The sequence below is a fragment of the Leptonychotes weddellii genome, chromosome 2, assembly GCF_054177405.1.
Source record: "Leptonychotes weddellii isolate Sample4059 chromosome 2, ASM5417740v2, whole genome shotgun sequence".
In the NCBI taxonomy this organism is placed as follows: domain Eukaryota; kingdom Metazoa; phylum Chordata; class Mammalia; order Carnivora; family Phocidae; genus Leptonychotes; species Leptonychotes weddellii.
In genome coordinates, this window is record NC_138370.1 from 18,599,817 (window position 1) to 18,627,282 (window position 27,466).

General features: G+C 35.0%; 1 protein-coding gene across 4 annotated transcripts in view; it reads right to left on the reverse strand.

Annotated features, from left to right (window-relative positions):
• Positions 1 to 27,466, reverse strand: part of TUSC3 (tumor suppressor candidate 3) — a 106,354-nt gene that overhangs the window by 67,156 nt on the left and 11,732 nt on the right. For all 4 annotated transcript variants that reach the window (XR_014141179.1, XM_081808204.1, XM_081808193.1 and 1 more), the window contains exon 4: positions 17,726 to 17,815. Coding sequence is in view for 3 of the 4 variants with exons in the window: in XM_081808204.1 (XP_081664330.1) it covers positions 17,726 to 17,815 (90 nt within the window). In the remaining variant the exon portion in view is untranslated. The remainder of the gene's footprint in view (positions 1 to 17,725; positions 17,816 to 27,466) is intronic.

The following is a 27,466-nucleotide window of genomic DNA, read 5'->3' on the forward strand; positions in this document are numbered from 1 at the left end:
TGTCATCTGCAAAGAGTCACAATTTTACCTCTTTGCCAATTGGGATGCCCTTTATTTCTTTTGTTAACTGATCACTGTGGCTAGGACTTCCAGTACTATGTTAAATAATAGTGGGTGACAGTGGAATCCTTATCTTGTTCCTGATCTAAAGGAAAAGATCTCAGTATTTCATCATTGATTATGATTTAAGCTATGGGTTTTTCCTATATGGCCTTTATTATGTTAAGGGATTATCCCTCTAAACGTGCTTTGTTCAATTTTTGTCATGAACAGATGATGAATTTTGTCAAATGCTTTTTCTCTGTCTATTGAGATAACCACATGGTTTTTATTCTGTTTTGTTAATGTGGTATATGATACTGATGGATTTGCAAATATTGAACCATCCTTGCATCCCCAGAATAAATCCCATGTGATCATGATTCTTTTAATGTATCATTGAATATAGTTGGTAATATTTTGTTGAGGGCTTTTGCATCTGTGTTCATCAGGGATATTGGTGTGTAGTTTTTGTTTGTTCTTTAGTGTGTTTGATTTTGGTTTCAAGGTAATGCCAGCCTCATAAAATGTATTTGGAAGCTTTCCTCTCCCTATTTATAGGATATTTTGGGAGTAGGTATTAACTCTTCTTTAAATGTTTAGTAGAATTCACCTGTGAAGCTGGCTGGTTTATTGGTAGTGAACTCCTTTTAATTTTGTTTGTCTGGAAAACTCTCCTGCAATTATGCATGATAACCTTGCCAGGTAGGGTATGCTTGGTTGTAAATTTTTTCCTTTTTGTACTTTGCAGGCCAGAGGGAATGGCATGATATATTCAAGGTTTCTGCTGAAAAATCAGCAATTACAGCCTTATGGGATTTCCCTTGTATGTAACCATTTGCTCTTCTTTTGCTGCTTTTAAGATGCTCCATTTATCTTTATTTTTTGTCATTTAAATTACCATGTATCTTGGTGTGAACCTCCTTAGGCTCATCTTGTTTTGAACTCTCTCTGCTTCTTATACAGGAGTATCTGTCTCTTCCCCATGTTAGGAAGGCTTTTAGCTATTATTTCTTCAAAGAGGTTTTCTGCCTCCTCATCTCTACTCTCCTTATGGGATCCCTATATATAATGCAAATATTTTGTTTAATGATGTTGCAGAGGTACCCTTAACCTACCTCATTTCTTGTTATCCTTTCTCTTTTTTTGCCATTTAGTTTGCTTTCCAATACCTTGTCCTCAGAATTGCTGATCCATTTATCTGTATCCTCTAATCCACAGGTGATTCACCTAGTTTATTTTTCATTTCAGTTATGGTATTCTTCAGCTCTGATTGGTTTTTATATTTTCTATCTCTTGCTGATGTTCTCACTGTGCTCATGCAGTCTTCTGTCAAGTCTGAGGACTATCTGTATGACCGTTACTTAGAGCTCTTCATTGGTCATGCTGCTTTTCTCTGTTAGGCTTAGTTCTTTTTTCATAATTTTGTTTTGTTCTTTCATTTGGCTTCCTCACATTCTACTGCCTTCTCATTTTGTCGAACACTCTATTTCTACCTATCACGCAGGTCAGCTATGTCTCCTCATCTTAAAAGTTGTGGCCTTATGTAAAAGGGTTCCTGAGGTTCCCTGTAGTACAATTCCCCCTATCACCAGAACTAGGTGGTTGATGTATGTTCCCTGTGTGAGCTGTATATGCCCTCCTGTTATGGCTGAGCCACGATTATTGTGGGTATACTGTTGGGCATGGTTTGCTCCCTGTGCTGTTGGCTGAAAGGACTGTCTGCAATGAACCACTATCTAGGTTTGCTCCCCACACTGTTAGCAGAGAGGCCTGGCTGCAGCCCCTTCAGGCTTACTGATGGGTAGGGGTAGGTTAGCACTCAGCCCTGCTGCCTGCAATCAGTTGCTGTGGGCGCCCTGACTGGCAGTTTCTTCCCCACACTGTTAGCATTAAGCCTTGGCTGCAGCCATCATCAGCTTGCTTGTGGGTATTTGAGTCTTTTTAATCTTACTGTTATAGCTCATTGGTGAATTTCTCACTTTGTTCTTGTATTGTTTTCCTGGTATTGTTTATCTCTGATCATCTTTATGGCAATTATTTTGAATTCTTTATTGGGCAATTCCTGGATCTCCATTTCTTTGCGGACAGTTATTAAAGATTTACTCTCCTTTGGTGGAGTCTTATTTCCGATTCTTTGCAATCCCTGTAGACTTGCTTTGGTATCTAAGCATTGTAAGAAGCAGTTGCATCTTCCAGACCTTATGGACTGACTTTGATAAGAAAAAACCTTTCTGTGCGTGGGGGCACAGTGGAGGGTGATATCACGCTGTGTCTAGTGGTCCAGGGAACCGAGTGAGGGACATGTATTGGCACCATGTTGGGGGGTGTGCTGTTTCTTTATTCTTTAGCTCAGTCTGCCACGGTAGTGATGAGCAGGGCTTCTAGGCTTTCATCTTGCATGGCAGAGTCCTGAACTGGCTTCCAACAGGACTCCCAGGCTCCAGTGGGGCAGGGTTGAACTCAGCAGCTGGGGTCAGTGAATAGCAATACCTGTGTGGGGGGGGGGGGGTATCTGGCTGGCCCAGTTGGAAGAGCTTGCAACTCTTGATCTTGGGGCTGGGAATCAGAGCCCCATGTTGGGTGTAGAGATTATTTAAATTAATAAAACTTAAAAAAAAGAAGATACCTGTGGGGTGAAAAATGGCAAAATTTGCAGGGGGTCCTTGGTGGCTACCCTGGCCATTGGTTTCACCAGGAGCTTTACTTACTGAGTTTGTGCTCAGAGCAAATCTCTATGGAAATCTCTCCTGCTGGGTGTCAGCTAATAGCAGCCTCCTCTTGTCTTGCTTGATCCTAGCTGGTACTAGATGTCTCAGCTTTGTTGGTCTGAGTGGGTAAAATTGAAGTGGACCATGGCACAGAACACCAAAAGGCTTTTTGCCCATCCACTCTTCCCTCTTAGGCTCTGGGAAAGTTCTTTCTTTGTGCTGAATAATGCCAGCATGGGATGATGCATGCAAAATGAAGCAGTCTTCCTTCTTTTGTTGTGCTACTATTCTCAGTTTTTTTTTTTTTTGTTCACTGTGCTGCTAACAGTGGACTTTATAGCCTCTTGCAGTGTCATTTTTATTTGTGGATAGCTGTCTAACCATTGATCTTTGTAGGTAGACAAGGAAGCTAGGTTCTCATACATTGTTATTTTTTGCAATTAGCACTTTTAAAAGCCACATTAATTATCTCAGATCATACCATCCCTTTTAACGTTAGATTTTACCATAGATTTTGACTGCTGACAGCTGGATACTTAAAAAAAAATCCAGGTTGTCCAGAATTTTACTAGCATTAATGGAATAGTAAACACAGAGAGGGAATAAGAGAGCAGAATAAAGGTTTGAAAGTTTCTAAAACCATGGTGAATGGGAGGAGTGTAAGGGGAAAAATGAGAAAATGAAAACACTCTAAAATAAAAATGCCTTTAGTAATGGCTTAATCAGTAATGAAGTGTAAATAACAACTCACTGAAGAGTTATTACACTTAGTGATTGCTAGTTATATTTAGTGTATTTTAATAAAGCTGTTAGTTGTTTAATATATGGTTGAAGATAATCCATGCTTTCAAAACTCAATATATTAACCAATAAGCAAAATGGAGAAAAAAATTATTTCTATTTATCAAAACTTAAAATATAAACAGCATCAGAATATCATGAGGGCGTATCACAAAGGTGTCAAAAAACACTTCATTTTCATGTAAAGTGTAGGAATGGTACAGTATCAAAATATACGTCAGAAACTATAATTACCTAATAGCAAATATTATTTTGAGATGTAATAGTTCCAAACAATTTAGATGCCATAGAGATTATCATAATAATAACACAAACATTTCTCCTTCATATATGAGGCTTGAGGTAGTTTGTATGAATTGAACAGTTCTAGGACTCCTGAAGAACAACAAAGTGGTAGTGTATTCACTATGTGTACAAATTTACATATTATTTATACTATTAAATTTTTTGAAAAGCATATACCATTTTTGGTGCCTCATAGGTTTGAGTATATGATAATAAACTGTACATATTAGTTTGCATATCCACTTAAATTGAACCTAAACAGATATGTGCTTCAAAGAAAGAGCACAGTGGTATGACGCAATCTCCTATAACTGGAAAATCATTCCCAAAGATTCATAGTTTACATTTTGAGCCTGAAACTTAAAGATTTAATAAATAAATAAATTGCAAATCAAATTTCAGATACAATAAATAGTGATGACTTATTTCATAATGTTCCCTTCTGCTGTGGAAAAAAAAAAACAAAACAAAAACCTTTTCATTTCTTTAGCGAAAGGAAACTGTAATGTTACCTAACTTTCAGAGCTTTTGACAGATTCTTGTGAGATGTGATGTAGGACACAATAATTTCATTTCTTGGCAGATATAAAATGTTGCTATTCACAGTAATTGCTTCCTTGGGAGAGAATTAAAGCATTTTTGCATTATTAACACAGCAGTTCCTCTGTTAGTAGTACATCTATTATAAAATGCAGGAATGAATCTTAAAACTTTTAAAAAGTTACACTCAGGGATAAAATAAGAGATTATACATTATAGTAGAGGCAAGTAATATTTTTAAATTGTTTTAAAACATTTTATGGTATATATTAACTCTGTATTTCAATACACAATTTGGGGTAAGTCTGAATTAAATACACACACTTGGAACCAGTCCAAAATCTTTCAAATAGATTAAACTTTAGTGCACATAAGGAATAAACAATTACAACCTGTATTAGAAAAATATTAAGTAGAATAAATAGTTATAGAGCAAGAAATAATTTCATAAATAATCATTTCTATACTATATTAGTCAATGGTCTCCTAGTTAATAGAAAAAAAAAATAAAGCACTTTTTAAGATTAACATAAAACAAGCAAAAAATAAAAAATAAAAACTTTGCCATTTTACAAAAAGCTAGGGAAACACAGGTAGCATTAGTAGCCTAAATATAGAAAAAAAAAATCTATATAAATCCCTTAGGTTTGGTCATTTTGTGTGTATATTTTTGGCTTGCTCATTTATTCAATAAGTGTATACAGTCTCATAGAGGATTATAAAGACAAGTAATATTTTGATTCTGTGCTCAAGATACTCTAAAAAATTAATTAGGGGACATGATTATGCAAAAATATAAAACTGAAAGGTAAGACAAATAACTATCATGACCATCCTGAATAGGAAAATTTTATATGCATCCAAGAACATAAAGAAGAAACTTTACCAAAAAAGTGAGCTGAACTAGGAGAGAAAGGGTTTAGAAGTATGGAGAAAGGAAGACCATCATTCCAGAATTTTTAATAGTTACAATAAAATATTTTATGTGTTTATTTTAAACCAGAATTATCAGAAAAAAATATATCTGATTCGTTCTTCCATCCTTTAGGCTATTTGATTTTTTTAGCTAAAATGAGGAAGTAGGTGAGGAAAGGATGGCTATTTGTCTATTTTCTCCTCTGATACTGCATTTATTCTGGAGTCCCAGAATATATAACTGTATTAGATTAAGTTTGACAAAAGAAAACACATTCTCATTTTGTAGTTCTATAATTCTCTGTGTATATGCTTTCAAGGTCTTAATTACAAAATAGAAACAAAACTTAGGGAAAACCATTTTTTTAAAACATTTTTGAGAGGCTGAAAATATACATTGAGCTCTTTTTTGCAAAAAAAGATCTATTCATCTAGTCAACTATTTAGTATCTATGTGAAATGCTTTGATTAGAGGTAAGGATACAAGTCACAAGGTCCTTCTTAATTGCCTGATCACAAGTAGCAACAGCTGAAACTGTACTGCGATGATGAAGGCACAGAACAGCAGCAGCAGATGCTAAAGGCAAGGAGTTTTACCAGAGTCCAACTAGACACAAAAAATTAAAAATCAAAAGGAATAAGAAGATGTAAGGCCAAACTTTTAAAAAATAAGATTCAGGGTCACAGCAACAAAGTGACCATGGTACTGAGGCAAAATGAGAAAACAATTCCAGTTTCTAATGCCACGCAATGCACTAATCGGTGAAGCTTTACTAACTGAGCTTTTAGGCAAACCCGTATGATGTTACATTTCTCCACTAGTCTATGAGCTCCATGATATATTGGCAGGACTAAGGCAAATATAGGATCTAGCATTTAATGGGCTCTCAGGAAATGTCTACTGGATGGAAAAATGAAAACATGAATAAATGAAAGGGCAGAATCCCAATTCCAAAATCCACTGTAAGGTTTCTGCATATCTTCAATGTATATCGATTATGATTACCTAAATTTTTATTTAAAAATGTTTTTAATTTTATTATGTATGTTAGTCCCCATACAGTACATCATTAGTTTTCACTTTTCGTTTAACACCCAGTGTTCCACACAATACGTGCCCTCCTTAATACCCATCACCAGGCTAACCCAACCCCCCACCCCCCACCCCTCTAAAACCCTCAGTTTGTTTCTCAGAGTCCATAGTCTCTCATGATTCGTCTCCCCTTCCAATTCCCGCCCTTCATTTTTCCCTTCCTTCTCCTAATGTCCTCCATGCTATTCCTTATGTTCCACAAATAAGTGAAACCATATGATAATTGACTTTCTCTGCTTGACTTATTTCACTTAGCATAATCTCCTCCAGTCCCATCCATGTTGATGTAAAAGTTGGGTATTCATCGTTCCCGATGGCTGAGTAATATTCCATTGTATATATGGACCACATCTTCTTCATCCATTCATCTGTTGAAGGGCATCTCGGCTCTTTCCACAGTTTGGCTATTGCGGACATTCCTGCTATGAACATTGGGGTGCATATGGCCCTTCTTTTTACTACATCTGTGTCTTTGGGCTAAATACCCAGGAGTGCAATTGCTGGGTCATAGGGTAGCTCTCTTTTTAACTTTTTGAGGAACATCCACACTGTTTTCCAAAGTGGCTGTACCAACTTGCATTTCCACCAACAGTGTAAGAGGGTTCCCCTTTCTCCACAACCTCTCCAACATTTGTCATTTCTTGCCTTGTCAATTTTTGCCATTCTAACTGGTGTAAGGTGGTATCTCAATGTGGTTTTGATTTGAATTTCCCCGATGGCTAATGACAATGAACATTTTTTCATGTGTCTGTTAGCCATTTGTTTGTCTTCTTTGGAGAAGTGTCTGTTCATGTCTTCTGCCCATTTTTTGACTTGATTATTTGTTTTTTTGGGTGTTGAGTTTGAGAAGTTCTTTATAGATCTTGGATATCAGCCCTTTGTAGTGTCATTTGCAAATATTTGAAAATTTTAATTGCATGCTGACATTGTCTCTGGTGGAGGTATGAAGATTACAGTGAAACTACTGAATCCCCTGTAAATATTTCCATTCAAAATAATTTTGCTTAGTTTAAATAAGTCCATACAGTTTCCAACTTATGGCTAAAATATATCCCTCAAAAAGATAGCATATTCGGGTGTGGCACCTGGGTGGCTCAGTCATTAAGTGTCTGCCTTTGGCTCAGGTCATGATCCCAGGGTCCTGGGATCAAGCCCCGCATCAGGCTCCCTGCTCCGCGGGAAGCCTGCTTCTCCCTCTCCCATTCCCCCTGCTTGTATTCCCTCTCTCGCTGTGTCTCTCTCTGTCAAAAAAAAAAAAAAAAAAGATAGCATATGCAAAATCCCTGAGGCATAAAAGTATAAAGGAATTGAGAAAGCGTAAGACTAATATGGCTGCCTGAGACACAGAAAAAGTGCTTCATTTTGATAAATTCTGTATTAAGCAGCATGCCATTTTGCAATACAATATTTTTGCATGTGCACAGAGAACACAGCTCTTAGTTTCATTCACAACTGAACTAGCTTTAATGCAGCGAAATATTTTGGATTTTATATGGTAAACCCATAGCAATCCTCAGGCAGCAGCGAAAAGTCAAATCTTGGGAAATTGAAACAAAACAAAAAGAACACTACAGTTATATATGTTGGGAGTTATTATCTAAATATAAGCTTTATTTCACTGAATGCATTTCATTCAGGATGATGTCTTTTTTTTTTAACAGAAAATATCTTTATGTCCCATGTAACAATACAGTTAGTTGTATAGTTTCCCTTTAGCTACACAGTAATAACTGCTTTTGTGATGACTTCCATGCTGTTAAGTGGACCATTAGTACTTGGCTTGTGCCATTACAAAGCATCTTAATGGTGACAAACAAACTTGCAAATCAGCACAGCATCATACTGCGTACGCTATTAATTTTCTTTACACTCTATTTACACTTACATTTTCAATGCAGTGAAATTATAATAGCATTTTTAGATCTTGTAGACATGTTTTATTCCACGATATATGAAAATATGAACAGTCATCAATATTACAGATGTTGAATTTTGTAAACTAATAGCTAAATGAAGACCCAACAACATCCCCCCATAGTCTTTTATTAAGCTGTCTGATCCAAGTAGCTCAGTCCAGTTAAAATATTAGACTATTAAAACTAGAATGAGAAGTTTGGAGCTGACAAAGGGACCCATTATACGTAGATTCTCTTGAGGGCCACAAACTATGTGCCATTCTCACCCGTGTTTCCCTAAGTGTATACTGTCGATTTTAAGGTGAAAAAGCAGTAGGGATGCAGAGCTAAGAGGACTGCAATGCATACTACTATTGGAAAATACAATTCAAAACACAGACCCTGTTGATAGAGCATCAATAACAAATCTTCTATAAAGGAATAAATGATCTGTCAATCTATATAATTGCTAAAAATTACAATAAAGATACAATAGATATTCTTAAATATGCATATACTCTTACTTGAATTATTGCCTTTGAGACTTTTGGGAGGAATCCAAACTAAGGCCGAGTGTCTTCCATTTTTAAAACTGCTTATACATCTATTATATTTTATTTCATAAAGAATTATACAAGGTAAGAAAAGCAAGATTAGACTTATTTTACAGAAGAACAGAAAGACTAAGTAATATCCCCTAATGACATAACCAGTAAGAGAAGAGCTTGGGAAAAATTCAGCCCTGTTTTTCTTACACACTTGAGAACAAAGGCATAAAAACGACTCTTTGGGATTAAGAGTCTTCTTCACTTTCTCTTATGTAAACATCTCTTTTTAAGCATATTAAATGTCTAAGACTAAATCATGTTTACTAAGGTATATTAAGGAAAATGATTATATCAAAAACATTTCTATATCAATATATTTACTGATGGCTTTCAATATTCACAACAATCCTAAACATCGAACTATAGGTCAGTGTGATCCTAAGCACTGGTTACTTCAATTTATTTACATATTTTCTTAAGAAAGTCAACCTTTGAGTATAAATGCTAAGTGGAATGTTTCCTTGGCTGCAAAACATCTGAGAAGACAAAATTATATTTAAGGTTCTCTGTAGCTCTAAAACAGGGCTGCTTCTTTTAACATTCTGACACGTGGGACCAGATGATTCATTATTGTGGGCAACTGTCCTCTGCATTGTAAGATGTTTACCAGCATCTCTGGCCTCTGTCACTAACTGCCATTAGTAGGCAGATGCCCCCACAGTTGTAACAATCAAAATTGCATAGAAACTACCAAATGTTCCCTAAGGGTGGGGGACAAATTCATCCCAAACATCATCTATTCATCTAATAATGAACACTGACATTGAATCTATATCTTGGCTGTTGTAAATAATGCTGCAATAAGCAGAGGGGTGCATATGTCTTTTCAAATTAGTGTTCTCATTTTCTCTGGATAAAAAGCCAGAAGTGCAATTGCTGGATCACATAGTTCTATTTTTAAGTTTCTGAGAAACATCCATACTGTTTTTCACAGTGGTGACATCATTTTGCTTTCCCATCATCCATGTATGAGGGTTCCCTTTCCTCCTGCTAACCCTTGCTATTTTCTTTTTGATACTATCCATTTCTGACACATTAGGCGGTCTCTCATTGTGGTTTTGATTTGCATTCACTGATGATTAGTGATTTCAAGCATCTCTTCCTGTGCCTGTTGGTCATCTGTATGTATGTATTTGGAGAACTATCTGTTCAGGTCCTCTGCCCATTTTTTAATTGTATTGTTTTTTTTGATACTGAGTTGTGGGAGTTTTCTGTGTATTTTAGATATTAACCACTTATCAAATATATCATTTGTAAATATCTTCTCCCATTCAGTAGGTTGCCTTTTCATTTTGTTAATGATTTCCTTCCCTATGTAAAAGCTTTTTGCTTGATGTAGTCCCATTTGTTGATTTTTGCCTGTTTTGCTCTTGCCTAAAGAAACAGATCCAAAAAAATATTGCTTAGGCAAATATACAATACTATGTTACCTTTTAAGAATTTTTCCGAACTTATATTGAAGTCTTAAATCCCTTTTGAGTTTATTTTTATGTATGTTGTAAGAAAGTGGTCCAGTTTCATCCTTTTGCATTTAGCTGCCCAGTTTTCCCAACACCATGTATTGAAGAGACCACTGTATATTCATGCCTCCTTTGTCAAAGATTAGACCCATGTTTATATGGTCAATTATTGTTGGACTATGTGCTTTTGTGCAGTACCATACTGTTTTGATTATCATAGCTTAGTAGTATAGTTTGCAATCAGGGCTCTTGATACCACCAGCTTTGTTTTTCCTTTTTTTTTTTAAGATTTTATTTATTTATTTGACAGAGACAGAGACAGCGAGAGCAGGAACACAAGCAGGGGGAGTGGGAGAGGGAGAAGCAGGCTCCCCGCCGAGCTGGGAGCCCAATGTGGGACTCGATCCCAGGACCCCAGGATCATGACCTGAGCCGAAGGCAGTCGCTCAACCAACTGAGCCACCCAGGTGCCCACCTTTGTTTTTCTTTTCTAATTTTCAAGATATTCCGTATCTTTTGTGGTTCCATACAAATTTTAGATTTCTTTGTTCTAGTTCTGTGAAAAATGCCATTGGTATTTTGATAGGGATTGCACTGAAGCTACAGACTGCATTGGGTAGTATGCACTGCACACCTTAACATTAATTCTTCTGACTTATGAGCATGGTATATCTTTCCATTTATTTGTGTTTATTGTCAATTTCTTTTATCAATGTCTTAAAGTTCTCAGAGTATAAAAAAATGTTTATAGAAGTATAGCATACACCCAGGAAAGTTCATATTTCACAAGTTTACAATTAGATGAATTTCACAAACTGATTGCACCTGTGTACCTATCACCTAAATGAAGAAATAGAGTATCTAGAAGCTGTCTCCTGTCCCATTCCAGTTACAACCCACATAGCTCAAAGGTACCTTCTCTGACATTTAACCCACAGTTACGTTCTGCTTGGTTTTGTGCCAAACTTCTTTTACTTTATATCTTTGAGATTTGTTCTTTTTGTTTTAAGTAGTTACATATATTCCACTATTTATAATTTATTTAATCATTCTACTGATATAATTCAACATTACAGCCTACATGTTGTTGCCACTCTGGGGCTATTAAGAATAATGCTATTAACATTTTTGTACACTGCATTTGGCACTCATATGTATGCATTTCTCTTGAATATATATTTATGAAAAATTTCAGGATCATGGGTATGAGTATGATTGTTTTAATACATGTTGTCAGCTTTTAAACTGCTTGAATGAATTCATTTTCTAGGTACTGAAACTGCATGGTATCAGTGTTACTGATTTTTTTTTTTATTTTAATCATTATGGTGAATGTATCATAGCACTTTACTGTGTTTTAACTTCAATTTACTTAAGTAATAATAAGGTTGAAATCCTTTTCATATGTTTAGTGGCCATTCCAATAGCTTCTTTTGAGAAAGTGTGATCAAGTCTTCCCCAAATTTTTGCCACTGAATTGTGTTTCTTCTTTATATATATTGGATCCAAGTCCTTGGAAGATTTCTCCACTCTCTGACTTACCTTTTCACATTCCTGATAGGAACATTTTGATGATGAAAGTTCCTAATTATAATGTATTTCAATGTAGCATGTTTTCCATTCATATTTACCTCCATAATCCATATGGGATTTATATTTATGGTATATGACAACTGTTAAGATTCTACATTTTTAAATTACTCTAGCACCATTTATTAAAAAGGCCCTGGTTCCACACTGCATTTTGGTATTACTATTGCCATAAATGTGTGCATATGTTTGAAGGACAGACAAATACACCAATTTAACAGAATGAGCTTTCACAATTAATATAAGTTTTGAAATCTGGTAACCTAAAGTCATTTAGCTTTGTACTTCTCTTTCAAGATTGTCTTACTATTCTTAAACATTTGAATTTCCTAAAGTATAATTTAAAATATCAAGTGATAATACTAATAAATCAATGCCTGAAATGAAAATTGGTCAGGCTGAAGAAAAAAATAAATGTAAGCCTTTTTATGTGGTTTTTATGCTTAAAAAATATAAAACTGGATCTTAAATTCTTTCTAAACTTATAGAGAAAAATGGCAATCTAGTTATGTGGTATTTGGGACAAAAGAACTAATAATCACCCAGAATTCTATACAGAAATCACAACTTCAGAGAAAAGGAAAAAAATAAATCTGTAAATCACAGACTTCCATAATGAAATCCTCAAGTATTTACAAAGTTAGTTCACATTAACATAACACTGATATAAATAATTCTTCATGAATAAATTCCTCAAAACATCTACCATAGAGTTGAAGTAAAACATTTATGTAATTAATTTAGCAAAACTCAACAAAATTACAACTCAATTAGCTGATCTTTGTGTATAATAGTTACCTACAAATAAGAGTAAATGGAAATTGTTACAAATGTGAAAACCAGTACGAAGTACTCTCTTATATATCTTAGTTCCACCCTAATGCACTTGCTGTACACTGATCATCGAGAATTAATGCCAAGTTATAAAATTCCTTTATATATTCATAAGATACTCCATACCACTGAAGGAGGTGAATAGCCTCATGATAATTATTCTCAAAAACACAAATTCTCTTTAGAGATTTGGTAATTTCTCTTTAGAAATACAGGTTAAAATATGAAGAAATTACCAAAGAAGGATAGTACTAATTTTCAAGTTATATTTTGAAATTTGAACACATCTATTATAAAGAAAAATATTTACTATTATCATTCTAATGAACAATCAATCATTATTTAAAGTTCTGTACCAGTAACCATTTCATTTTGTAAAGCAAAGTTAATCTCCTATTTTGTTTCAGTAATATGAAAACACATTATTATGTAAAGCAATTCATTAAAACAAAACTTAAACCATAATTTCCTGTTTCAGTGTATGATGACATTATGCATATAAAAAGGCAGGAAGAGAAATTTTGTTGGAATATGTTAAAATGCAAAACAAGAAAAAAGCTATATACTAACAGGCAACATTCTGCTGCCCTTTTCACTGTGCTTTAATAGGCAGATTAAAGGCTTTGTCTATACTGCTAAGCAGTTAATATCTCACATCAACTTAAAACTGTATCCACATCTCTGTGGCCAAGAGCACACTCATGCAATTGTTGCTGTAAAAGAGGCTCCTGAATTTCTAAAACCTTTATATTTTTATAAAATACAAGAGGGTAGAGCTTGGAACAAAATTCATCTTTTTAAATACCTTGGCTTAAATTTCATTATTTCTAACTTTTGATTAAGTTGCTGAAATTTAAGATAAATATGTTAAAAGATGTATGTATGAAGGATATGCTTTTCCATTTAAAAATACAGAAAATTCTCCTAATGTGTTCCTCTGGGCCTCAGAGTACCTTTTCCTAAGGGCCCTGCCAATCACTACCTGAAAAATAGTAATATAAAAATGTGGAAAAAGATAAATAATTTTCTAAATAAATAAAATCTCTCTCTAATCTGAACTTTAAGGTGAGTAACTGGTTTATGCTCAATTAATAGTGACATGTTAATCCTATTATTCTTCTGACTAGTGAGAAAATTAAAAGATAATCCAATTTTAGAAACAAAAATCTTCTAGTAGGAGTCCTTATAATCATTTAATAAAACATTTACTGAGGACCAGCTCAATGCAAGTTGTAGAGATGAAAATAGCTTCAAAGAAACTCCACATGTCTAAAGACTTGACTAAAATGGGATATATGAAACATTAAAGAATCATTATACTAAAAAATGCATAGATACATAAGTGGACTAACCACATGATAATAAATATGTAAAGGGAAGTAGGGGGCACTTCCAATGTAATTAAGAAGTAACACATCTCAGCAGGATGGCAAAATCAGGTGAGATATGAAGATAGGTACAATTTGATAGATACAGAGGACATTCCAGGAATGGAAGCAGCAAAAAAAAGTTTAGGAAACACACAACAGTACAAATAGGCTAACACTTTCTCTGCAAAGTACTAGAGTTAACAGGTTGAAAAGTAAAATCACTATGGTCAGGAAATGGGAGAGGTACTTGGGATTGTAAACTGTAACTCAGGTCCATACATATTATAGTAAGTTACGTTTTAGGAATATTCACCTGGTAGCCTAAAATATTCAGCTATGAAGTCTACTGCCTCACATGTAGTCAGTAAACAATAGGTCACATCCATTCTCAGTTACTGTTACTGGCACAAACTTTAGGAGCTTATTACTCCAGTAAACTACATGTAAGGAGATTAGATGGTTTAGAAAAGCAATAGATAATAGAGATTACAGTAAGAAAAATATGTCACTTTCGTGTAAGGATTATTTTGGGCTGAAGGCAGTTGAGAAGAAGATACAAGAAAAGCTCTCTGGCCTCCCCAATCTGCCTAAAGGCAGCACATGTGTTGGAAGGTGTCCCTCCTCGCCCTTTACCAGGAATGACAAAGGTAAATTCCTACAGACAACTTTAGACCCTTATCAAAAAATGTGTGGAGGGGGGCAACTGTGACTTAATTCTGCATAATAAATCTTACTTTTAATTACCTTGCTTTTCCTGGTCACCTCCATGTAAGTGGCCTCCCTTGCACACATTTTTTTCTATCTTTAGCTGAAAATGGTATTTGAGCCTGAACTCTAAGTCACCTCTGAGTGTTACTGATTTTTCCCTGAGTATCTCCCATGTGTACAGGAAGTATACATGTTAGTAAGTTTTTCTCTTATACTTCTGTATTTTGTTATAGGGGTCCTAGCCAAAAACTCAGAAGAGTAGAGAAAAACTGTTTTTTCTTCCCCTATACAAGTTAACACATTTCATAAGAATGTTGGTTAATTTTCCATATACTTTAACAAACCAAACAATAAAAAGCAATGTTTAATGCTTTTCAACTTAAGGAATATTCTCTTAAAAGAATATTAAAAGACAGTAATGAAAAATTTATAAGATTTCCTAAATTTACACTTTGAAGTAGCAGGAACATAACAGTGATCCAATCTTTCATTAGGACTTTCTCTATGTAATAGGAACATATCAGTGACAAAAACTGATTAAGACCTGACAGCAGGACTTTTTATGTCTTATTGATGTCATGATAAAAGGCAGACAAAAATACAAAATAAGTAGATTTGAAAGCATGTTAGAAGATGATTAAGTGCCACGAAGGCAAAATAAAACAGGAAAGGGACAGAGTGTGGGTATTGGGGAGGAGGAGAGGAAAGGACACCACTTTCTAGTCAGGCTGTTGGAAAGACTTGCTTGATAATTATTATTTCCAGTTATTTTTCTTTAAAATAATTCAATTTGAATATTTAAACATTCAATAACCCCTCTAAGTAGTGAAAGACTTCAAAAATATACATACATGGCAAAACCCATGTCTAAATGACTATGGCAGCTAATCATCCAAACAGTCTAACTCTGACTCCGTATCATTGCCATCTTCAGGAGAAATCTGAGACCAAACCGATCATTATCATGTGACCATGATAACCATCATGGATTTTGTGTGTCAGGAATTTGGAAAAAGCACAGCAAGTGTGGTTCTTCTATGCCCCACAATGTCTGGGTTGAGATGACTCAAACAGCTGGGGGTAGGAACCCCTGGGACCAGAGAATCTACTTCCAAGATTCATTCATACTTCTGGTGCTCAGCCTGGGGTGGCTGAAGGAGAGGTTCATCTGGCACTATCAACTGGAAAACCTGTACGGTGGTCTCAAGGTAGCTGGACTACTTACAGGGCTGCTCAGAGCTCCAAAGCAAATTTCCCAGCAAATAATCTGCATGGCCTTTTATGACATAGCTTTGGAAGTCACCTGGTGTCACTTACACTATTTTATTGGTTGAAGAAGTCACAATTAGTCTAATAGTTTAAAAAACCTAGTCTTAAAACCTGATTGGGCAGTCAGAGAACGGGCAATGAATAAAGTGAGGTATTTCCCAATGTACAGAGTTCCACGAAGAAGTTCAAAGAAATTCACAATGTAGGAAGAAGAAACAATAACTTGATATTAAAGGTATTTGAAGCACTATAAGCAATGAAGAATAAATCTCAAACTTATGTTGTAATCTATATTTATAGAGTTCCAGAGAATTTATAATATTTTGCCATATGAAAATTTCATTCAGAATTACAATTTCAAGAATTGAGAATTTATTTACAAAAAACAAATTAAGAATTTAATATTCTAGGTGACAGTGGTAAGACCTTATCTTTTAGGGATATCTACTAAAGTATTTCTGTATGAAATGAAATGATATTGAGCACTTATTTCAGAAGAATCTGACGGAAGGTAAAGGGAACTGAATGGAGGAAGAGATGGAACAAGTATTAGTTATGAGCTAGTAATTGTTTGGTAACAGGTACATGAGGGGTGTCATTACATTAATATTCTCTCAAAATCTGTATGTATTCCAAATGAAAAAGTTACAGAAAAAAAGTCACATTTTTAAACAGTTAATCTTCACCAACCTAATAAATATTAAGCCTCAAAGACAGTTGATCTATTACAATAATATCCCATTCACCAAAAACAAAAAACCTAAAAAAGTAAAGCAACAAAATAAATAAATTCAGTAGCAGTTACTAATGTGAACTTTGCTACTGATTTAACTGCACATCAATTTCCCTTTCAATTTTGTAACAAACACTTCTTAGCATTCTAATATGACTGCCAGGGTTCTTAATGATGTTTTAATTAATCTCTTCTTAACTAAATTTACCATTTATGGGACACCACCTACAAACTGTTCCTATTTCCTCTTTTGGCATTACATATTATTGCCATAGCAATATGTAAAGGTGAAAAACTAGGTTATGAATGTCTATTTGATGTGGTAGGTACACAAATTTTCTTAAACAGTAAAGCAGTCCTCACCCTAAAAAATATATATACATATATGTGCATGTGTATATGCATATAGTAGAGGTTGTATCAGAAGAGAAAGAACAAAACTTTAGATTTACAGACAAAATCCTTTCTCACTAAATACTGCACATGATTTCTGATTCCTATATAAACAGGATGAAAGGGGTACCTGACTGCCTAGTCAGAAAAGCATGTGACTCTCCTTCTCAGAGTCCTTAGTTCGGACCCCACCTTGTCTGTGAATATTATTTAAAAATAAACAGGATTGGGGCACCTGGGTGGCTCAGTCGTTAAGCAGCTGCCTTCGGCTCAGGTCATGATCCCAGGGTCCTGGGATCAAGCCCCGCACAGGGCTCTCTGCTTGGCGGAAAGCCTGCTTCTCCCTCTACCCCTCCCTCTGCTTGTGTACCCTCTCTCGCTGTGTCTCTCTGTCAAATAAATAAAATCTTTAAAAAAATAAAAATAAAAAAAATAAACAGGATTAAAGTTTAAAATATGGGTGCTTAGAACATGCACTTACCACTTGTCCATTGTGTGGGTTCTTATGAGCATATGGAGGTCCACGGATATGATTCCACATCTGGCCAGAAGTCATAGCAAAGACTATACACTGAAAAACAGGGTGTAATGTTATAATATGTATATCAAGGAATATCAATACTGCATTTTTTAAAAATAATGGTCACATAATTAAATTTAAAAAATCATGTATCACTTCACCCATTAGAATAATTTTCACTAACTATGGGACTTTGGGAATTCATCCCAAATGAAAGAACAAGGTAAAGCCATAGCCAGAGATATAAGTGAAACAGATATAATAGGCCTGATGGAAAATTTAAAGCAATAATCATAAGGATACTCACTGGGCTTGAGAAAAGAATAGAAGACATCAGGGAGACCCTTACCACAGAGATTAAAGAGTTAAAAAAGAATCCATCAGAGATGAAGAATACAATGAACAGCAGGCTAGTAGCAGCAGAGGAACACAAATTAGTGACCCAGAAGATAACAGAAAATGATGAAGTTGAACAAAAGAGAGAAAGAATTATGGAACATGAGAATAGACTCAGGGAACTCAGTAACTCCATCAAACATAATAACATTCATATTATAGGAGTCCCAGAAGAAGGACAGAGAGAGAAAAGAGAGTAGAATATTTATTTTAAAAATAATAGAATACTTCCCTTATCTGGAGAAGGAAACAGATCCAGATCCAGAAGGCAGAGAGGACTCCCAATCAAAATCAACAAATGCAGGGCAACACCAAGACATATACTGATAAAGAACAAATCTTAAAAGCAGCAAGATAAAAGAAGTCCTTAACTGATAAGGGAAGACCAAAAAGGCTAGCTGGAGATTTCGCAACAGAAACTTTACAGGCCAGAAGAGAGTGGCATCATATATTCAACGTGCTGAATGGGAAAAATCCACAGCCAAGAATACTCTATCCAGCAAGACTATCATTCAGAATAGAAGGAGAGATAAGGCATTTCCCAGACAAACAAAAACTGAAGGAGTTCATGACCATTAAATCAGCCCTGCAAGTAATACTAATGGGGATTCTTTGACTGGAAAGACCAAAAGTGACAAAGGATCAGAGAAATCTCCAGAAATGACCAAAAAAAATTAACATAGTACTAAATATATATCAATCGTTAATTTGAATGTAAATGGACTAAAAATCCAAGACCCATCTATATGCTGCATACAAGAGACCCATTTTAGACCTAGACACCTGCAGACTGAAAGTAAGAGGATGGAGAAACATTTACCATACAAATGGATGTTAAAGTTAGAGTAGCAATACTTATCTCAGACAAACTATATACAACAATGACTCTTACAGGAAGACTAAGAAGGGCACTATATCATAATAAAGGGGACAATCCAACAAGAAGATATAGTAATTGTAAATATTTATGTCCCCAACCTGGTAGCAACCAAATATATAAAAAAAATAACAAACATAAAAGAACTAATTGATAATACAATAATAGGGGACTTTAACATTCCACTTACATCAATTGACAGATCATCTAAGCAAAAAATACATAAGCAAACAATGGCTTTGAATGACATACTGGACCAGATGGACTTAACAGATATATTCAGAACATTCCATCCCAAAACAGCAGACTATACATTCTTATCAAATGCACATGGGACATTCTCCAGAGTAGATCACATAATAGGTCACACATCAGGTCTCAACAAATACAAAAAGACTGAGATCATACCATGCACCCTTTCTGACCAAATGCTATGAAACTAGAAGTCAACCACAAGAAAAAATTTGGAAAGACCACAAATACATGGAGGCTACTAAACAATGAATGGGTCAATCAGGAAATCAAAGAAGAAATTTAAAAAAATACATGGAAAAAATGAAAACCCAAGAGTCCAAAATCTTTGGGATGCAACAAAAGCCATCCTCAGAGAAAGTATATAGCAACACGGGCCTACCTCAAGAAATAAGAAAAATCTCAACCTAAACTTACACCCTTTAGGGCTAGAAAAAGAACAACAAAAGAAGCCTAAAGCCAGCAGAAGGAAGGAAATAATAAAGATTAGAGCAGAAATGAATGATATAGAAACTAAAAAAACCCAAACCCAAGAAAACAGATCAATGAAACTAGGAGCTGGTTCTTTGAAAAAAAAAAATCAATAAAACTGATAAACCTCCAGCCAAGCTTACCAAAAAGAAAAAGGACCCAAATTAATAAAATCACAAATGAAAGAGGAGAAATAATAACCAACACCACCAAAATACATACAATTACAAGAGAATATTATGAGCAATTATATGCCAACAAATTAGGCAATTTGGAAGAAACGGATGCATTCCTAGAAAAATAAACTACCAAAACTGAAATAGGAAGAAATAGAAAACTTGAACAGACCAATAATCTGCAAAGAAATTGAATTAGGAATCCAAAAACTCCCAACAAACAAAAGTCCAGGACCACATGGCTTCACAAGTGAATTCTATCTAACGTTTCAAGGAGAGTTAATACTCATTCTTCTCAAACTATTCCAAAAAATAGAAAAGAAAGGAAAACTTCCAAAGTCATTCTATGAGGCCAGCATTACCCTGATACCAAAACCAGATAAGACTATACTAAAAAAGAGGGTGGCTGCACCCAGGTGGCTCAGTTGGTTAAGCATCTGACTCTTGATTTCAGCTCAGGTCATGATCTCAGGGTTGTGAGATCGCTCTCTCTCCCGTGTTGGGCTCTGCAATCAATGCAGTCTGCTTGAGATTCTCTCTTTCTCTCCCTCCTTCTCCCTTGGCCCCTCCCTGTTAGCTCTCTCTCTCTCAAATAAATAAAAAAAATAATAAAATCTTTTTAAGGGGGGAGAGGTGATGGGCAGAGGAAGAGGGAGAGAATCTTAAGCAGTCTCCAGCTCACAACCCCGAGATCATGACCTGAGCTGAAACCAAGAGTCAGATGGATACCCAACTGAGACACCCAGGTGCCCCCTATTATATACTTACTCTTAAAATAAGCTAAAGAAAATGGTATGAACTTCATGAAGAAGAGAAAATACCTTACCAGTACTGTACTGTATTTACTGAAAATAATCTGATATACGGACCCACACAATTCAAACCTGATTTGTTCAAGGGTCAACTGTACTCAGTTTATAGGAAAGACTAAATATCCTGTTTTATATAATCCTCTCTACAGTCATCTTTGAATATTCTTTGAATTATTGGGCTACTGTCTGTTCTCATTACACAAAATTAGGAACTAAATTTATTAAGAAAAGTATACCCTAAAAATATATTAAATTTTTCATTATATTCTTGCCATAATCCTAACACAAAAATATACATGAGGCTATATATATAAACTACCAATTTGCAAACAGACCTACCCATCTTCAAATGACTCAAACTTAAAAACAACAGTTGCTTTACTGAAAAAAATATTAGCAGCACTTACCTAAGCTTCTCACTTGTAAAGAGAACAAAATAAAAAACCACAGAGATAGTACCTGCATAAATTACATAATTTAGTTCAAGTAAATTTGTAAAGGTGCTCATTCTGAAGTCAGAGCCGCCTTGCAGTTTTGTGTGGTCACAAGAAATACATTTTGACTGATACAACACAATACGTAGACACCAAAGAATCCTTCAGGAATGTGAAAATTGTGTAATCGTTTGTATTAATTTCAAGCTTAGGTTTGTCACAAAACTTACCCAATTAAACTGATACAATTTCTTTGAGACAGAAGACACATTAAGATATGTGAATCATCTTACAATATAGACCATCAGTGTTAAAAGGCAGAAAACAGCTTCTGTCCTACTAAGATTTACTGTGATAATAAAGTTTGGGTTATTAGATTTTTAAAGTGATGTTTATCTTTCATGTTTTTAATTGCAAATTCTTAGGATGTTTTTCTTTGCGTGTGAAATGAATATAACTATTTATCACACTTATATTTCTGCTTTGAAATGATAGCCATCTATGAGGAGCTTTAGGTTGCCATGAAGATCTGTGCTAAGGGCTATGGAACATAACATTTTAACTCATTTTGATATTCCAAGTCAACGTTTATTTCTGAAAACCATAAACTATATATTCATATTTTACTCCTTGAAGTTATGTACCAGTGTAGTTCAATATTTTACCCAACCATTCTACTTTAAACTCATCATAAAACAGGTAACGTGTAAGTTTATTGTTTATCATCCTTCTTCTTTAGGGAGGAAGGGAAAATGGAGTAAAACCAGAATCAATGCTTATTCAGCTCTATAAACAATTATCATCACTTATAAACAGGAGTTCATAATATTTTTTTTCAAGACCAGGAGGAACCTATGAATATTCCTTTACCTAATTTTTTTAAAACTCAGAATCAGGAAGCTCTAATATTACCTTTTTATTTTTTTTAAAGATTTTATTTATTTATTTGAGACAGAGAGAATGAGAGAGACAGAGAGCACACGAGAGGGGGGAGGGTCAGAGGGAGAAGCAGGCTCCCTGCCGAGCAGGGAGCCCGATGCGGGACTCGATCCCGGGACTCCAGGATCATGACCTGAGCCGAAGGCAGTCGCTCAACCAACTGAGCCACCCAGGCGCCCTAATATTACCTTTTTAAATATTTGCATATCTTTCTCTATATAAGGAAATTGCAAACTTTGTCTCTATCCTACACCCTAAAGCACTATGAACAGCTTCCTCTCACCAGGAAATACTGCATTCTCAGCCTACCTGTGAGTCATATACAATAATATGAATAATGAAAAAGACAAAAAAAAAAAAAAAAAAACACCCAGTAATAGAATACAGTCTATAGAACTAAGGATGTGTAACACTCAGTAATCCCCTGGGAGATACTTTTGCATAGGTTCAATATACAATTGCTAATTGTATACAGATTTGTTCTTTACCAAAAATGGGTATGTGGATAGAGCTTCTTTTACAAACTTTTTCTCATTATTCTCATTTTGCATACAATGTTTGATATTACAGAAGTGGTCCGCTCTAATTCATTATTTTCATTTTAGAAGTTTTCCTTTTCTGTGCAATCCAAGGCTTTCATCAGAGTTTCCACAAATCAGATAATAGTTTGCCAAAAATTACTAAAAAACATTCTCTTTCCCAAAAGAAAATGGGATATTGGTTATTTCACACAGACAAATGTTTGAGAATCTGAATAAATGGGTTAGCATTTTGGGTAGCCTCTTGACTCTGTAAGGATATCTTAAGAATTGGATAAGATTAGAAATGAACAAATCCATTTTTTCACTTAAACCTAGCCTTTTTTAAAAATAAATAGAGTCAGGTTTGGTGGTGGTAGAGGTGGCTATCAGGCAGAATGTAAAGAAGATTCAAATTTGTTTCCATAAGCTATCAACAGCTAAGGAAAAGATTACAGTTTGTATATTTCTATATTAATGAAAAACAGAGGGAGAAAAGTTTCAAGAGGAGTTTTTAATTCAACATTTTGTCATCAGAGTTTTAAAACATATTGTTTGAAAACATGTCTGTACTCTGCAGCCTGTTATTGACTTCTAAAAGTCTGCCATTGGGGAGCATGCACACTTGCCAAGATTTCCTTCTCAAGTATGTGTTTGTGAATGTTAGAATATTTTCTGCTATGCCAAGGTAAATGGCTTCCAAGGATTCAAAGCAGAAATACAAAATCTGGATGGAAAAAAATTGATCTGTTCAAGTATTTAACATTTATCTACCATATAAATATTCTTAGGCATTTATTTGTAGTCATAATGGCCCACTACATCCATTGGTTTAAACATCCAACATATGAGATATGTGTCCAGATTTAGAGAAGCCCAGCATCGTGAAAAGAATATAGAACTTGAAGTCAGACACGTGGAAACAATTCCTAGTTAATCATTTTCTAGCTGTGTGAGCTACAAGTTGAGTTTACTGAATCTTAGTTTCCTTGTTTATAAAAGGAGGATAATACAAATAACCTTTTCATCATTATTGTAAGGAATAAGTACATAAAACATACCCCAAAGGAGGAAGAAACACAATAAATAGTAATGATGATTATTACTAGCTTACAACAATAATTCTGGGGAGGAGGATAATGAAGGCATGCTATTTTCAATTGAGTCTAATTCAGAGAGATATTATCAGTGTTTCACTAGACTGAAACAGTGACAAGATCTGGCATGACACTAAATACTAGATAAGTTTTAACTTTACAAAAACACTGAAACAAGTACTATATTTTCATCAAAAAACCTGGGTAGGGGCACCTGGGTGGCTTAGTCATTAAGCGTCTGCCTTAGGCTCAGGTCATGATCCCAGGGTCCTGGGATCGAACCCCGCGCATCAGGCTCCCTGCTCAGTGGGAAGCCTGTTTCTCCCTGTCCCGCTCCCCCTGCTTGTGTTCCCTCTCTCGCTCTTTCTCTGTCAAATAAATAAATAAAATCTTAAAAAAACAAAACAAAACCTGGGTAGCTTTACTGAATGAAGCAATTTGAAAACTAGCCTGAGCAAAACCCAAAACACTTTTAAACTTACTAAGGTGCTTGAGATCACCTCTAGTATCCAATTATATTGGAGTATAATTAATCCATTATAACTCAATTATCAAAAGTAAGCAAATATTGAACTTAAAGAAAAAAACTCAAACTTCAAATTTATATTTGAAGGATAAAGGACTACTACACAAACCAACAATTAGCTATAAATATATACAGATATATATAGTCTGAATTTTGGTATACTATTTGTAAACGTTTTTTACATCTTTTGTTAGATTTTTTTTTTTTTAAGATTTTATTTATTTATTTGACAGAGACACAGCGAGAGAGGGAACACAAGCAGGGGGGGTGCGAGAGGGAGAAATAGGCTTCCTGCAGAGCAGGGAGCCGGATGCGGGGCTCAATCCCAGCACTCTGGGATCATGACCTGAGCCAAAGGCAGATGCTTAACGACTGAGCTACCCAGGTGCCCCTTTTGTTAGATTTAAGTATATTTTTTCTTCCTATTGTTAAAAATTTTATGTCCAATTATATATTTAAATTGTTTACTGTATAAAAATCCTAATGATTATTGGATAGTGACTTTGAATTCAGAAAACCTGTTCAACTCTAGTAATAATTTTTATTGTTGGTTCTCCATAAATGGTGATGACTTTTCCATGTGGACAATCATAAGTAAATATGACATGCCTACTCATTTACATTTATTTACTCCCTGCATTTCTTTTTCTGTTCTTAAGCTTTGACTAAGACCACTAATAAAATGATGAATAGTATGTAATTATAAGCTTTATTTTAAATTATCACTACTAAATAAGATATTTGCTAGACATTTTAAGATATCCTTTACCTAACTAAGAAAGTTCGCTTGTATTTATAGTTGGCTAACTTTTTAAAATTCTAAGTGATGAATATTAAGTAATTTCTATGGTATTAGTAACACTACTTCTACTTTAAGCCATTACTGTGATGGTTTTCAATTAATTTATACTTCCCCTATGGCTTAACCAACCATTCCTACAACCTGACTTTTGTTATTTTATATACAGCTAAATTTGGTTGGTAGTACTGTTAAAGAAAAAACCTTTTGATTCCATGTTCATAAGCAAGATTTGTCATATGCCACGTTACTACTTCCTATTTTCTAACCATCTCTAAATTCTCATACTTAGTTTTACATTCTTTCTTGCAAGTACTTCATTATCCATACTAGAGTGATTTTTTTTATAATTTCACTTAACTTTCTAGCAAAAGTTTTCTGGTAAGTTTTCTGTATCTGTAGGAAAAGCTGCTCTCATTTGTAAATTATTTCCTTGTAACGATATGCACAGATACTGTGTTAAATCCTTTGTTGATATTGCTCTGATACTGCTCATATTTGAATAGCATCCATTTTTCTTGAACTGGTGAAATGGCTACAAGCAAGAGACCACAAAACTCAGTGGTTCAATTTGTTGTTGTTGTTATGAAAACTGGCCATTTCCTTAAAATATGATGCCTCTGTGTAGCCATACCTCCTTGGTCTCTCAGAACTTAACCGATTCCAGGCAGACTTCTTCCCCTAAATCTTCACTCCCCTTGATTTCTTCATGAGCCACTGCCACTAAGAAACATGGTCAGTACTTCAAAGGTAAACCACTCATTTTCCTGGGTTGATCTTTGCTTGTACTTTGAATTTTGCCATCTCTGGTTCCTTAGCACTCATTGCCTGAGCTGTCTTTACCACCTCCCCATGTAATCCTTCTGTATCTAAGTAAGGTCCCAACCACAAGTATTCCTTCTCAGGACAGGATCCTCATTGTCTGGAAAGAAATATTTCTTGCCAATTTTTGATACCTGCCACTAACACTGCACTCCTTAGCACTTTCTGCTCCTCTCAATAACAAAGGATCCTTATGAGGAGTATCATAAGGATATTCCTATCATAAGATGTTTTATGTAAGCCTCATGGTAACCACAAAGCAAAACTACACAAAATACACAAAAGAAAAAGAGAAGGGAGTCAAAGCATACCACTGTAAACAATCATCACCTCATAAAGGAGGGAACAAAAACCAGCCAGAAACAGCTGGCAGTAGCCTCTTACATATGGACTGATTCTTTTTTTTTTCCCCTGGGTTGGGAGTATGGAATTTATTTTATTGTTCTGAGTCTAGGTTTTGTTCCTTAGACATCACAATTCCTGGATGAGGGGACATGTCCAACCTCCCAGACTCATAGTCCCATGGGCCTGTTTGGATTGTTTTCCAGGTTCAAAGTGCACTGAGAAGACTTCACAGTTTTAATACTTCCTAGATGCTCAACTGAGGCAAAGTGACAAAATGACCCCCCCCAGCCCCACCTGCCAAAAAAATAAAACCCTAAGCCCTCTGGCAGCAGAAAACAATTAAGAAGGCATTAAGAAGTCCTTACCTATCAATAATTACTTTAAATGTAAATGGATTAAATTATCCATTCAAAAGATATAGAGTAGATAAATGGATAAAAAAAAGAAGACCCAACTATATGGTGCCCCCGAGACACTCCTTTCAGCTTCAAGCAGAAAAATACTTTCAAAGGGAAGATATGGAAAAAGATATTCCACAGAAATGGAAACCAAGAGAACAGGGTAGCTATACACTCATCAGAAAAAAATAGAGTTGAAGTAAAAAATGGTCACAAGAGATAAATAGGGTCATTATATAATGAAAAATGAAAAATGTAATAGTTGTAAATATATATGACCATATCACAGAACCTAAACATATTAAGCCAACACTAACATATCTGAAGGTAGAAAAAAAACAGCAGTACAGTAATCAGGGACTCCAATACCCCAATTTCAACAACAGCCTGATAAAGACACTAGAAGAAAACTACAAATAAACATCCTTGATGAATACAAATGCAAAAATTCTCAACAAAATTCAACAGTACGTTAAAAGATTATACACCATGATTAAGAGGGATTTATTCCATGTATGCAAGGAGGGTTTAATAAAGATAAGGCATGGGATATACTACATTAATAGGATGAAAGATGAAAATCAACCATATGATCATCTCTATAGATATAAAAAGTATTTTACAAAATTCAACATCCTTCCATGAGAAAAACTCTCAATAAATTGGATATAGAAGAAATATAGCTCAACATAATAAAAGCCCTATTTGATGATCCCACAGCTAACATCATTCTAAATAATGATAGGCTGGAAGGTCTCTAAGATCAAGACAAGGGTGCCCACTATCATCATTCCTGTTCAGCATCATAGTGCAAGTCCTAGCCAGACCAAATGGGCAAGA